This window comes from Suricata suricatta, chromosome 12 (genome assembly GCF_006229205.1).
Source record: "Suricata suricatta isolate VVHF042 chromosome 12, meerkat_22Aug2017_6uvM2_HiC, whole genome shotgun sequence".
Lineage (NCBI taxonomy): Eukaryota > Metazoa > Chordata > Mammalia > Carnivora > Herpestidae > Suricata > Suricata suricatta.
The window spans coordinates 333,750-347,147 of record NC_043711.1 but is presented as its reverse complement, the minus strand read 5'-3'; the positions used below and the strand labels follow the sequence as shown (position 1 = coordinate 347,147).

Sequence of the window (13,398 nt, the reverse complement as noted above, 5' to 3'; positions counted from 1 at the left end):
AGGAGGGCGGCGTCTCCGGGCCGCGCCTGGGCCCGGGGCGGGCGGGTTGGGGGGGCGAGGACAGAGTCCGCGCGGCGGGAAAGACCGCGCACGCGCAGAGCCCGACGGGGGCCGCAAAGAGCTACGCACGCAAGCGCGGGGGCTCGACGGGGAGCGGGAAGGGCCGCACGGGACGCGCTCAAGGGGTACGGGGAGCTGGAAGGCTCACACTAGGTTTCCGAGCCCTGGCGCGTGCGCGCGAGGCACGGACGGCAAGCGGGAAGGGCCGCGCGACTGCCGCGTGCGTTCGGGGCGAGGCGCGCGGAGGCCGGAAGCAAGCAGCGCTCGACCTGGACCATCCCCCTAAGCCTAGGAGGCACTGCCCGCCTGACGCCCCCCTCCCCCCATCCCGGCAGCCTGCCCCGCGCCCGCACTCCAGGCCCAGGGAGGGGAGGGACCCCGGAGGCGCCCGAGAACCTGGGCGGAGGCGGAGCGACGCACGGGCCGTGGCTCCGAGGAGACCTGGGCGCCGGCGAGGGGAAAGCTGGAGCGCCAGGAGGTCGACGAGTGCCGCGGAGAAGCAATACTCACCCGTCCATTGCACACAGAGGAGACCCGCAGGGGACGGAGTGGAGGCGCCGGAATAGCAGGAACCGACCCAACGGCTCCGAGTTATAGACTCACAAAATGGCGGAGACGCCCGAACACGTCCCCCGCGCGCTCTGCCCATTGGCTCCCGCCACGGGGAGGGGGCGGGACGGGTGCCTCTGGGCCCTGTCGACGCCTCCCAATGGCTAGGAGGCCGCTCGAGGGGTGGAGCTAAGAGGAATGTCAGGCGGCCATTGGAGAAGGCGGCCGTTCGTCGAGGCTCGAGGCGGAAACGACCAGTGGAGACGGGGGACGGGAGAAAAGGAGGGATCATGTCACGGAGCTTGAGCCAGTAAGCGAGCTGCGCTCCTGTGTGGGGCTTTGTGGGAGAAGCCATCTTGAGAGTGGGTACGTGGCGAGTCCGACGGCGGGAAGCGTGCTTTCCACTAGGCTGCCGCCATCTTGCAAACGGGCAGGGACCATTCCTGGGCGTGAGGGTAGAAGGAGCTGCGTCACCATCTTGGAATCGGGCAGAGAACCTACGGGGCTCCATCTTGCTTTTGGGCAGGTGCCGAAAAGGATTGAAAAGGAGGCCCTACTCCTAGGTTAACACGCGGGGAGGAGGAAGCCGCTTAACGCGTCCCGGACCAGCCAGGGCTCCGTGTCCACTGCTGACCCTCAAGCGTGCGGGCCTCCTTTGTTCACCCCTAGAGCAGCGAAGCCCGACCACAGCCCTGTGCCCTGGCTGCAGGCATGGGGAAACTGAGGTTCACGGAGCCAGGCGGCCTCTGCCACCAGAGAGCTGAGCCCCTGCAGCACACAGCACAATCCCGTTGTCATGGGACCCCCAGGCAGCAGCGCATCTCCATCTCAGCAGCCAAGGAACATTCTAAACATTTTTCTGAGAGGGATGATGGCAGGAGTTGTACAAGGGTTGAGGGTGACAGGGGTGTCCTTAGGTCAGCAGGATCGGGAGCCGAGAGGGAAGCACTCAGGAGACCCTCCACGTGGTGGGCTTAGTGCGGTTCCCGCCGCGGAGTTGATGCCCAGTAGGTGGAGGACACCGTTGTGGTGACCGCTGTCCACGCGTGCTAAGAAAGGGGTCTTAGGAGTGGTGGGCGACTAAAGAGAGAAAATGACGTTAGTTGGGTGTGGCCAACAAGCAGCAGGGCTTGGCTGTCGGGGGCCAGCGCCAGCTCCAGGCCTGCAGTCCCGCGCCCGCCAGGCGCCAATGAGAGAGCTGCCGCGTGTTTCCACAGAGGCCTCCGGTCCTCCCGCGCGCAAGGCCATCTGGAGCCCAAGAATTGCTAATCAGGAATGTCCCGGTGGATTTAGGAGAATCTCTGACACATTCCAGTGGATTTGCTCGTCCCAGACTGCCATTTGAGCTGTGCTTTAGGTACCACAGAGCCAGCAGCTCACCTTCCATCTTTCGGGGACGGGTGCCAAGGGTGCCCCCCCACCTTGACCGCATTGGGGAGGGAGGGACACGTGGGAGTGTCACAGCCCAGGAGGACACGGAGGGAGCTGACACTGGTGGAGTGTCTACACAATCAGAATTGTGTTAAAACCCACTTCCGATCACAGCTCTCCCAGAGGTCCCGGCTTGCTCAGGGTGGCCAGCCACCTGTCTGGTTCTGACCTAATTTACATAGGCCTCCAGTGGATGGCTGTTCCCTTCTGGAGACTGCTCCCTAAAGGACACTACTCCCTCCTTCACACCCCTGCCCCAGGGCCTTTACCCAGGCCCCTCATCAGAAGGTTTCTCAGTGTTTTCCTCTGAGATGGTGGAGGGCCATGTCCCTTGTTTCCACTGTGCACTGAAGCTCCTTAAGATCCGTTCGAATTCAGGTTAGTATTTTCTAAATACTGGCAAGGAGGCCAAGAGGCCATTGAGGAAGGTGCCTGTGGCTGAGATGAGGCGCCGGGTGTCCCAGGCCAGTCCCTGAGCCCTGCTGGCTGCTGGAAGTGGACAGGGCCGGGGGTCCGATGAGAACCGCACTGATACTGCACTTGGGCAATCCTACAACCCACGTGTATTTCCCTGACTCCAGAGGCCCCCGCGTGTATGAATGGGATGCTTTGCGACGGGGCCAGGGCCCCGGGGCGGCTCTGGGGTGCCCCAGCACGTGGCTAGGAGGTCGGCCTCCTCTTTGTTTTACATTTGCTGCCCTTTCTCCCATCCCAGCCTGGCCTGCCAGCTGCTTCCTCATTAATGATTTAGGGTGAGAGCGGGTGTGTGATCCCCTTGTATTTGTTTGAGAGTTTTGAAAACATGATCTTCTCCAGGGCAGAAGCAAGCAAGGGAGGAGCCAGACTGGGGTGGAGAGGGCTGGCATCCCAGATCCTGGGAGGGGGGCCTGCTGGGGCCTATTCCTTATTTTAGATCAGATCAGGGTGGGGGGTGGGGGTGGGGGGGTGGGCGCGGTTGATATGGTGCCTGTTTACTCCTTTGTCAAAACGAAAACATAGGACCAGGCCAGTCCCCCCTTGCCTCCTTGTGGGCTTTCCCCTATGTTTCAAATGGAAATGGTTAATAGTTGTGGAATATTTGTTCATGTGTGTGTTTATTAATGCCTGGATTACAAAAAACAGTAGGGTAGGGGCCAGGGAGTGGGCTTGTGGGAGTCACCGTGTCTCCATCCCCCGCAGGCTGCCCAGCTTCTCTGACCCATTCTCCAGACCTGTTAGAGCTAGGGCTGGACAACCAATCGAACAGGCTGCCTCCCCCTGCCCCTCCAAGCTAGAACCCTGCCCTAGCAGGGTGGCCTGGAGCCTCACCTGGACCACAGGGAGCTTGGGGGCAGGACTGAAATGGCCTACTCTGGCCTGAGGATACTCACATCCGAGCGAGCGTGCCTCCTGCCTGCGGCGGGGTCCTGCTCCCCAGCCCTAAGGCTTCTGGCCTTGATGAAGGTAGGACCCCCAGGCCTCTTCCTCCCTGTTCCCTGCCAGGCCCTGCCCCCAAGCTCCCTGTGGTCCAGGCACGGCTCCAGGCCAGCCCCTAAGGCAAACCCTGTCCCTGCAAGGTCCTACCCCTGAGTGTCATGGTCACCTCTCAAGGGTCGTCTTATCCCAGACCCCCCCTTCCCAGATGCAGCCTCTCTCCCGGTTTTTCCCAAACCCAGAAACCCTGCCTCTCGCTGGGGTTTCCCTGAGCTGGAGCTGTCTCTTCACCCCAGGGAGCCTGACCACGCATTGGCCGCCTCCCTGCACTTTCCCGCTGTAGCTTTTTAATCATCTGCTAAGAAATACTTTCATTTCTTTTTCCCAAATAGAGGCTGAGTGAGCTGCCTGAGCCCCTCGGCCTGTGGGAGGCCCCACCCTGCCTGGCCCAGGTCGCGCCGCCTCGCTGCGGAGGGGACAGCAGTGCGGCCAGCGCGCCAGCGAGGCGTTACCACCGGACTCGGCCACCGCGGGTGCCCAACGCCGGCCCTCGGCCTCACGGCTCGACAGCAAGGACCCAGCGGCTGCCGGAGACGGTTAACGCAACGTGGCGACCATGCACGCGCACGCGCACGCCTCTCGGCCGCGAGCAGGACCCTGAACACGCGGCACTCCGGGAGGGAACCGGACACGCGAGGCCACGCGGGGCGGGAGTCCGCGTGCGGGACCGTCCGGAACAGGGTGGTCCACGGTCGGGAGGGGCGCGTGGGGCCGGGTGGGAGGTGACGGTGATGAGGACGGGGCTTCCTTCCTGATGATGAGATAAGTATTCGCGGACTGGCTGTCGTGCTGGCTGCACAGCTCTTGAAAGCCCAGTCGTAAGGGCGTGAGTTACGTCTAATGAAGATGAAGCTGCTTGTAAGACCTCACTCCCATGAAGCTGGGAAGGCCATCCGCTGGCGAGGGTCGGGTGGGGAGCACCCTAACGACTGCCGGCGGAGGGGCTGGGGTGCGGCCACCTTGGGGAGCAGCTTGGCGGCTTCTTACGAAGTTGCCCGTGTACCTTCCCGGAAGGGCAGGTGCTCCCGCTCCTGGGTGCTCACCCAAGAGAAGGGCCTGGAAATCGTTCATAGAAGCTTTGGCAAGAGGCTCTGTAGCGGTTTTTTGAAAATGAGAGCAGAACGCCGGAAAGGACCACGCTGCTCACGGCGCGGAGGATAGAGGCGGTCAGCAGCGGCCGGTGGCGCCTGACGTCGTCGTGGAGAATTTCAGAGCCGCGGCCACGGAGGCGCCAGGCTGTCCGGCGGTTTTGGGGGGCGTTTTGGGGGACGGAGGGAGCTGACTGCAGCACAGCTGGGCCTGTGGTCACAGGTGCGGGAAGCCCAGGCCCGGGTGTCACTTGGCGGCTGGGGCGCTCTGGGGGCTGGCGGGCTGAGCAGGGTGGGGAGTGGCTGGGGACTCACTCCTGTGCTGGGTGTGTAAAAAGCTTTGTTGAAATTCTTTGTTACTGCTTATTTTTTTTTCTTTTTTTGAGAAAGAGAGAGCGAGCAAGCAGGGGAGGGGCAGAGAGACGGAGACTCGTAATCGGAAGCAGGCTCCAGGCTTCAAGCTGTCAGCACAGAGCCCAACGCGGGGCTCGAACCCACAGAGTGTAAGATCCTGACCTGAACCAAAGTCATGATTGAGCCATAGGCGCCCCTTGGGGGTCCAGTTTAAAGTGGAGTCACCCAGGTGCGCCTGGGTGGCTCAGTCGGTTAAGCCTCCGACTTCAGCTCAGGTCAGATCTCACGTTCCCGGGTTCGAGCCCCGCATCAGGCTCTGTGTTGACAGCTAGCTCAGAGCCTGGAGCCTGCTTCTAGTTCTGTGTCTCCTTCTCTCTCTGCCCCTCCCCCTCTCATGCTCTGTCTCTCTCTGTATCAAAAATAAATTTAAAAAATAAATAAATAAAGTGGAGTCACAGACATGGAAAACACATGCACTAACTAGGCTCCACAGTTCAAGGTGAGGAGGACGTGTCCTTGGTGGTGGGAAGTGCGCGCTCACAGAGCCGGCGCACAGCGGTTTCTGGCCATTTCTGCTTTGCAGTAACGGAGGTCCCCCTCCCTTATCAAATGCCTGTTGCAGGTTCTCAAGCCCCCCCATGTGTGGGCGGCTGTGGCTGGCCCTGAGTGCAGAAGGTCATTGCTGCTGCTAGGTGTGTGTGTGAGAGAGAGAGTGTGCATGTGTGCATGTGTGTGTCGGGACCCATGGAGAGGACAGCAGGACGGGGTGGGCGAACGGGGCCAGCGAGCAGCGCTGCTCGGAGTGTGTTAGATGTGTTTGCAAAGGGTGACTGGAGGGAACAGCATCAGAGGCAGAAGGAACAGCAACCGTGGGCTGTAGAGGGTCTGGGCAGCAGGGTGAGGGTGGCCTGAGGTAGACAGGGTTTGGGGTGCATAGCTCGCATACACTAACCAGCAAGCTCTGGGGTCCCCAATGTCCCAACAGCGCACCTGTGGCCGGGGGCGGGCAGCTGCAGCAGGCCGTGTGCAGTGTGAGGCTGGAAGTCGCACAGCAGCACAGGGGACCGGTGGTGGTGTGTGTGTGTGTGTGTAGACAGTGGAGCAATCTGTCAGGAGCAGCTGAGAGGCTGCCCTGGGGGACGGGGGGCCGCACGCAGGGCTGCTGACCTGGGATTGCTCCTTCCAGGCAGCTTTCTCGGCAATGGCTTTAGGGAGACATAATCCATACACTGTGACTCACCAATATGTGTCGTACCACTAAGTGGTTTTTAGTACGTTCACAGGGTTCTACAATTCCAGAACATTCCATCTCCCCAGAAGAAACCCTGTTTCCATCAGCTGTCACCCCTCCACCCCCTCTCCAGCCTCCACGAGCCCTTTCCCACCTGTGGATGAGCCTGTTCTGGACGGTTCCACACGTGGACTCCCACCCCGTGTGGCCTCTTGCGTCCGGTTCCCTCCCGGAGCGTCGTGTGTTTGGGGTCCGTCCCCGGGGCAGCGGGTGCGGGCGCCTCGCTCCTGCTCGCGGCTGAGGGGCGTGGACATGTCCTATGTGTCTGCTCACCCACTGAAGTTCCACCCTTGGCTGCCACGGACGTGCACCCCCGTGGGCTCTGCATGTTTCCCGGGTGGCCGTGGTGTAAACGAGCCATTTCTGTCCCCGGAGGCAGGCGGTGTGAGATCATGGTGCTGGCAGGCTCCTCTAGAGGCTCTTGCTGTGTAGACTGCTGTCTCTTCCCTGTGTCCTCATAGGGACATCCCTGGGTGTTCTCATGTCCTGTAAGGACAAGTGTGACACCTGTCACACTGGATCAGGGTGATTCTTCTGACCTTGCTCTACATTGGTCACCTGTGTAAAGACCCTGTCCAGTCTGCCCCCCTCCCCCAGCATCCCTGTTTTGGGGGTGACTTTCTGCAGCGGCTGCCCCATCTGTGTTCCCGCCACTACAGTCGGGAGCTGCTGTCTGTCCGCTGATGCGCCACGCTGTCTTTGTTGTCATGATCCCTCGGCCTCCCGCGTCCTCCGTCCCCGGACCCCGTCGCCAACCCGCGTGAATTCCGATCTCACTCTCCTTAGGCCCCACTGGGCTGAGATGCTTTCTCCGCCTTTCCTCGCGTGGCCGCCCTGGGCCGTGGGGAGGAGCTCGGGACAGGGCTCCTGCGGGATGCCCCCCTCCCCGGGTTCGTCCCACGACGGCTCTGAGGGGAGTGTCTTGCTCATGCCGTCCCCTCGGGCCCCCCGCTGCCCACGAGGCCCCTCACTGCGGACGGTGACCCTGGTCTCCCAGCCGGGGGTGCTGGTGGTGGGCAGGGGCCGCTGCGTGCAGCCCACGCAGAAGGGGAGGCCAGGGCCCTTCTGTCAAGGTGCTGGTGGTGGGGACACAGACCTCTGCTGGGCACTGGGCCGCAGGAAGGTGGACAACAGACACAGACCCAGGGCAGCAAACATTGACAGCTGTGACAGACCCCACAGGAAGTGGCTGCCGGAGACAGAAAGGCAGGAAGGGGAGGCCACATCTAGTCTGGGGGCTCAGCCAAGTGTGCACAGGAGGGAACCCCAAAGCCCTGGGTTGGGTTAAATCGTCCCCAAGAGGGGTGTCCACGTCCTGACCTCCAGCAGCCACAAACAGCCGAATTTGCAGGCAGGGCCTCCAGAGACGTGGTAAGTGCAGTGAGGTCACAGTGGAGCGGGGTGGCCCCGATGCAGTGGCCAGCGTCCTTGTAAGAGGGAGATGCGGTCAGGGGCGCAGGGAGAGGCTGTGTGATGGATGACAGAGGCGGAGATGGGGGGGCGCACCCATGACCTTGGGGGCACCAAGGTCGCCCGCACCACGAGGCGGACTCCCTCATGGCCTCGGGGCGGAGCTGGCCTGCCCGCACCTGGGCCTCAGCAGGACCACGCAGGGAGGATACTTGAGTGTCATTCTCTGGAAACCAGGAAACCTGCAATCCCTGAGGGGGGGGGGGGCTGGGCAGGCGGAGCAGTGGCCCTGAAGTGACAGGGGAGCCGCTGGCTTCCGCGGTCCTGCAAAATTCATGAAAAGGGAGATGTCTCGATTATGAGGAGGGAATGTGAGCCGCGCTGTAAGCGATCCTGGGGCCACCAGTTCACCTGCCACCTGCCTGTCCACAGGGTCCTGGGCACGAGGGGACCGCAGCCCCCACCGCCCGTCCCCATGGGGGAGCCCCCAGACTCAGGCGCAGGGAAGGCCTCCCGTAAAAGAGACCAACTGATGGCAGCTGGCCGGTGTAGGGACGCCTGTGGGTGTCACACTGGGAGCTCCTGGGGGGGAGGAGCGCATCCCCCTCAGCCCCCACAGTGCCCAGGACGCCCCCCTCCCGAGGACGACCTACCCTCCGCATCCTCTGCAGTCACGCTCCCCAGAGGTCGGGCCTCCACAGTTCGGGGGATGTGAGATCCTGATAGGAAGCCAGTTCTGGAAGGATCCAGGCACAGAGGACTGTGGGACCCCAGGACAGAAGGCAGAGTAGCCTCAGATTTCATAACAGGCCCCGTACGAAACCCAGACTGGGAGTCTCTTGCTGGTGGCACGACAGCATCAATAGTTTATAGCGGGAAACAGATACTTGATCTCTCGCCGCCAGGACCAGCTCCAGTGGCCGGAGGGCCACCTGCCGGGGCGGGGTCCCTGACAACCCGCACTGGCGGCTGATGCAGGGGCTGCCCCTCTCGGCCTGGAGGCCCCGCACCACCCATTATTCTCGTTTCAATGGACCGAGGTGTGGGGGCTGCGGGAGTGCTCACCGGGGTTTGGGTGAAGGCCCGTGCTGCGCCTGCTGCCTGGAGGGGAGGGGCGAGGAGGGCCCGGGCGCCGGCTCTAAATTCCTGAGCAGCTGTGAATGGACGTTTCTGCGCAGCAGTTGGACGAACGACAAACACGTGCGTGAAGACATGTTCAGCCGTCAGGAAAGGCTAACCGACCCCACAGCGAACGGGCACCTCAGACCCACGAGGCCCGATGACACGTGTGGGCCAGACTGTGGAGGCTGGAGCCCCCGACCCTGCCTGGCGGGAGGCAAAATGCTGCGGCCGCCGTGGAGACAGCGGCTGTTCCTCCAGACGTGAATCTGGAGTCCCCAAATGGCCCAGACACCCAGGACCTGAGAGTCCATGTGCGTGAAGCACCCAGAACTGGCTCGTCCGCAGACGGGCGGGGGCTGCTGGGGGCCAGGGCCTCGGGAAGGGGGGGCTGCTTCTCGTTCCTGAAGCTTTGTGTCCATATTTTTTCTTACTGAACTTGAACTTAAAATTTATGGGGGCACTTGGGTGACTCAGTCGGTTAAGTGTCCAACTTCGGCTCGGGTCATGATCTCACCGTTCATGGGTTCAAGCCCCGCGTCAGGCTCTGTGCTGACGGCTGGCTCAGAGCCTGGAGCCTGTCTTCGGATCCTGTGATTCCTTCTCTCTGTGACCCTTCCCTGCTCATGCTGTCTCTCTCTCTCTCTCAAAAATAAATAAAAACATTTTTAAAAATTAAAAAAAATTATGTATGTCCAATGCTGTACACACAATTAGCCACATAGAAAAAAATGAAAATCTACCTGTGATGGTCCCCAAGTCAATGAGACCTGCCTTTAGCCTCAGGGGCCTTTCTGCCAGAATGACTCCTGTATCTGCTCTCTCTTATGGGGATGCACTCATGTGCAGTATGGGGGATGTGTGCACTCCCAAACACAGGCGTGTGTGTCCCACGTGTCTGTCGTGTGTACTGCGTGCGTATTTACACACACACATAATTGGGATTCCAGTCTGTATGTGCTGAGCGTTGGCTAAAAATTACTACCCATGGTTGAAGTGCCCCACCATTGCTCCCAACTGTTAAAGCTCTTTGGGTTTTAAATGGCCCTCCAGCCTGTGTGTCCTTTTCACCTGGACACATTAAAACCCACCTACGGGGCGCCTGGGTGTCTCAGTCCGTTAAGCATCTGACTTCGGCTCAGGTTGTGATTTCACAGTTAATGCGTTTGAGACCCATGTGGGGCTCTGTGCTGACCGCTCAGAGCCTGGGGCCTGATTAGGGTTCTGTGTCTCCCTCTCTCTCTGCCCCCCCCCCACTTGCATGTGCTCGCTCGCTCTCTCAAAATTAATAAACACTTAAAAAATAAAAATAAATAAATAAAATAAAACGCACTTCAGCCCCCACGGTCCGGTCACCACTCCAACATAAAGTCGCCGCAGAACAGGAGGTGAACACCTTGCTAGTTGGCCCGGTGGTGACCGCCGCTGGGGTTTTGGGTGTTATGACATGAAGCAGGTTTTACAGTTTCTTTTCTTTTTTAATTTATTTTTGAGACAAAGACAGAGCATGAGTGGGGGGGAGGGGCAGAGAGCAAGGGAGACACAGAATCTGAAACAGGGAGCAGGTCTTAAAATTTGTATTTTGTAGCTTCATTCAGACTTAGCCAAAGTGAAACCCGTTTTCTGTTCCCTTTATTTGGTATCCTGCAACATTCTGGATGATCCTAAAATTCCTTCCGAGACATCATTTTTTTAAAGAAATTATGACAAAATACGCATGTAATAAAATGTATCCTTTTAACAACTTCCAAGTGCACAACTCAGCGGCATCAATCATGCTCACACTGTCCTGCAGCCACCCCATCATTCGTCTCCAGAACTTTCCACGTCCCCAAACTGGGGTTCTGGAAAAACACCATCTTTGTTTGGTTTTTTTAATATTTATTCAATTTTGAGAGAGAAGGGGGGGGTGCAGAGAGAGAGGGAGACACAGAATCGGAAGCAGGCTCCAGGCTCTGAGCTATCAGCACAGAGCCCGACGCAGGGCTCAAATGCAAGAACCGAGAGATCATAACATGAGCTGAGGTCGGCCACTTAACCAACTCAGTTAAGCTGAGCCACCCAGGCGCCCCTGGAAAACACTGTCCTGAACTCATACCGATCATCCTTTCTGATGGTGGCACCTCCTCCTCCGGGTCCACCTGCTGCATGGGAGCCCACGGCCGCCCTCATGCCGCTGGCTGGGCACCTCCTGCCCTGGACCCTCACACTCACTGGCTGACCTGGCTTCTTGTCACTTGCTGACGACTTGCTAGGGGCCACAGGCAGTGGCCAGTCCTGAACCCCGGCGCCGCTCCACGCACACGTGTTACTGGCTGGCCTTGGCCCTACATTCGACAAAGCCCATTACCCTCCACCAAGCACAGTCAGCCTGGGACCTGCCGCCGGTCAGGTTCTCAGACCACTGGCCCCTCCCTTCAGTCAGGCTAATGGTCAAGAGCTTTCCTATCTGAACTGCAAACCTCAGCAAACAAGAAAAACCCAGAGGGACAGTCTTTCTTTCCCTAAAATCCAATGTCCTTATTTTTTCTCTCTAATGTTTATTTATTTTTGAGAGAGAGAGAGGGAGAGAACGAGAGCGAGCACATGAGAGCAGGAAAGGGGCAGAGAGAGGGAGAAGGAGAATCCCAAGCAGGCTCCACACTATTAGCACAGAGCCTGATGCGGGGCTCAAACTCACAAACCGTGAGATCATGACCTGATCCAAAGTCATACGTTTAACCAATGGGGCCCCCCAGGTGCCCCCAATGTCTTTATTTTTTTTTAAAGAAAAGCTACATTTTGCCTTGCCCCTCCCCCCAAGCTTCTCTGACCAATGGGGCTTACATTCCTGGACATTCTCCTGGTGGAAAATTCTACAATCAGCTGGGAGAGAGCAGGCCTGAGTGGCTTCCACAACCCCCTTGTTCTCGGCGACTTCCTTTGAGCTGAAGATAAAATAGGTCCGAGAATAAAAACTACAGAGACGCCGGTGTTTATCGCCAGAGCACAGCCTCTGGCCTCCGGAATGTTCGTGTCATTTCCAGATATTGTGTGAGGCTCCTGTACACAGCACGGCCACAGTGGAGACAGAACCAGGCCAGGCTTTAGAGACAGTTTGTGGTTATCTTTTCCTGTGAAACTTTGGTCTCTGGAACCTTCGATGGGGGTTCGTTTACACCCCGGACCGCGCAGAATTCAAACCGTGAGGGCCTCCCGCCCAGACCCCAAATTCCCCCGACAGGAAGCACAATTTCGAACGGACCTCAGCGCTGCCCCTGATGTTTTCTTGTGAAGGACTTCCAGCAGGAGTGGGAGGGGGCCAGGAGAAGGGTTTGGGGCAGTTTTGATTGCTTCTTCGTTAATAATTTTCTCCGTGCCTCCCCTAGGACACTGAGGACACGGGAGGCTGCAGGGAGCCTGGGTGGGCCCTGGAGCCCCACGGGAGGGGAAGCATGCACATGCCTGACATTCTTGCTCTGCTTCCAATTGTTTGTTTGTTTGTTTTAAATTACAGCCGCCAGGAACTCCTTTTTCCTTTCCCATTCTGGGGGAACTTTCAGCAAGTTCTAGAACCACCCTCTGGCCAAGGCACGGAACATGCCAGCACCCTCCAGGATAGCCCCCGCCCACCGAGGATTATTTTTCCTTGGAGCGTGTGCCTCTAGGCTGCGTGTGCACCCTGGTCACTCAGGGCCCACACCCAGTGTCGCTGGGCCTTCCTGTGGGAACAGCCACCCTGCGGGGAGGGGGGCGATGGCCCCTCAGAGAGGAGTGAAAAGGAGACTCATGTGGCTTGCTGGCCAGGCTGAGCTGCAGGGGACACCGAGCCTGGGCCCAGGGGAGGGCGCACGACGGTGACACAGCATCTTTCCCCGACGTCAGCTTTATTCAGTCATAAAGCAAGGTTAACGTCATTTCAGGCAGGTTCAGGATTCAAACTCAGTGACATTTCACTACGTGTTGAACTTGGCCTCCTCACACGTGGCACACGAGGCAGGGCGGCCTGGGTCAGCTCCGGCACAGCCTGCCTACTCGGCTCATGCGGTGGAGGGCGGGTCTGCTTTGTTCAGAGGTCAGTCGGGAGAGTCTGACAGTTTGCTGCGAATCCTCCCCCCCAAGGGGGCTTCATCAGACTCCCTCCCGACGAGAGTCACCCATCCAGCTCTCCACGCCAGGCCCTCAGCTTCCCGGTGGGACTCCACTGAGCCCACAGTCCCATGTCTGTATCCCGGCGCGCAGTGAGTGGGCTCCTTGGGGAGGGGACCGGGGGAGGAGCAGCGATGATGGCGTCCTCTTCACTACCCGGACCCCGACAGGGTGTCTCCGCTAGCGGCACGGGTTCCAAGGTCAGGTTAGCTGGTGTGGGGCCGGCGCCTGTGCGACCAGGCCTCCTTCCGGAAGGAAAAGTGGGGTGGAACCAGGCAAAGTCCGTCAGGCCCCCGCGCAAGCCGGCAAATGTCAGTGACGGTTGTTGGGATGAGACTGTCCTGGGGAAACTGGAGATATGGGGCCAGGGGCGAAGTAGGTGCTGGGGGGTCCCACGGCGGCGGGGCACCTCCGTCAGTCAGCCCAGCACAGGCTGCAGCGGGGTGGTCCCAGCCAGTGAGCCAGCAGCACCCGGCCAGGAGGAAGTCGCTCTGA

At 59.6% G+C, this 13,398-nt stretch overlaps 1 protein-coding gene across 2 annotated transcripts in view; it reads right to left on the bottom strand.

Annotated features, from left to right (window-relative positions):
* The window catches only part of PTBP1 (polypyrimidine tract binding protein 1), an 11,631-nt gene extending 10,953 nt beyond the window's left edge, over window positions 1–678 (bottom strand). For both annotated transcript variants that reach the window (XM_029916660.1, XM_029916661.1), the window contains exon 1: window positions 571–678. In XM_029916660.1, the coding sequence (XP_029772520.1) occupies window positions 571–578 (8 nt within the window). In that variant the 5' untranslated portion in view covers window positions 579–678. The remainder of the gene's footprint in view (window positions 1–570) is intronic.
* Between the last annotated feature and the right edge of the window lie 12,720 nt (window positions 679–13,398).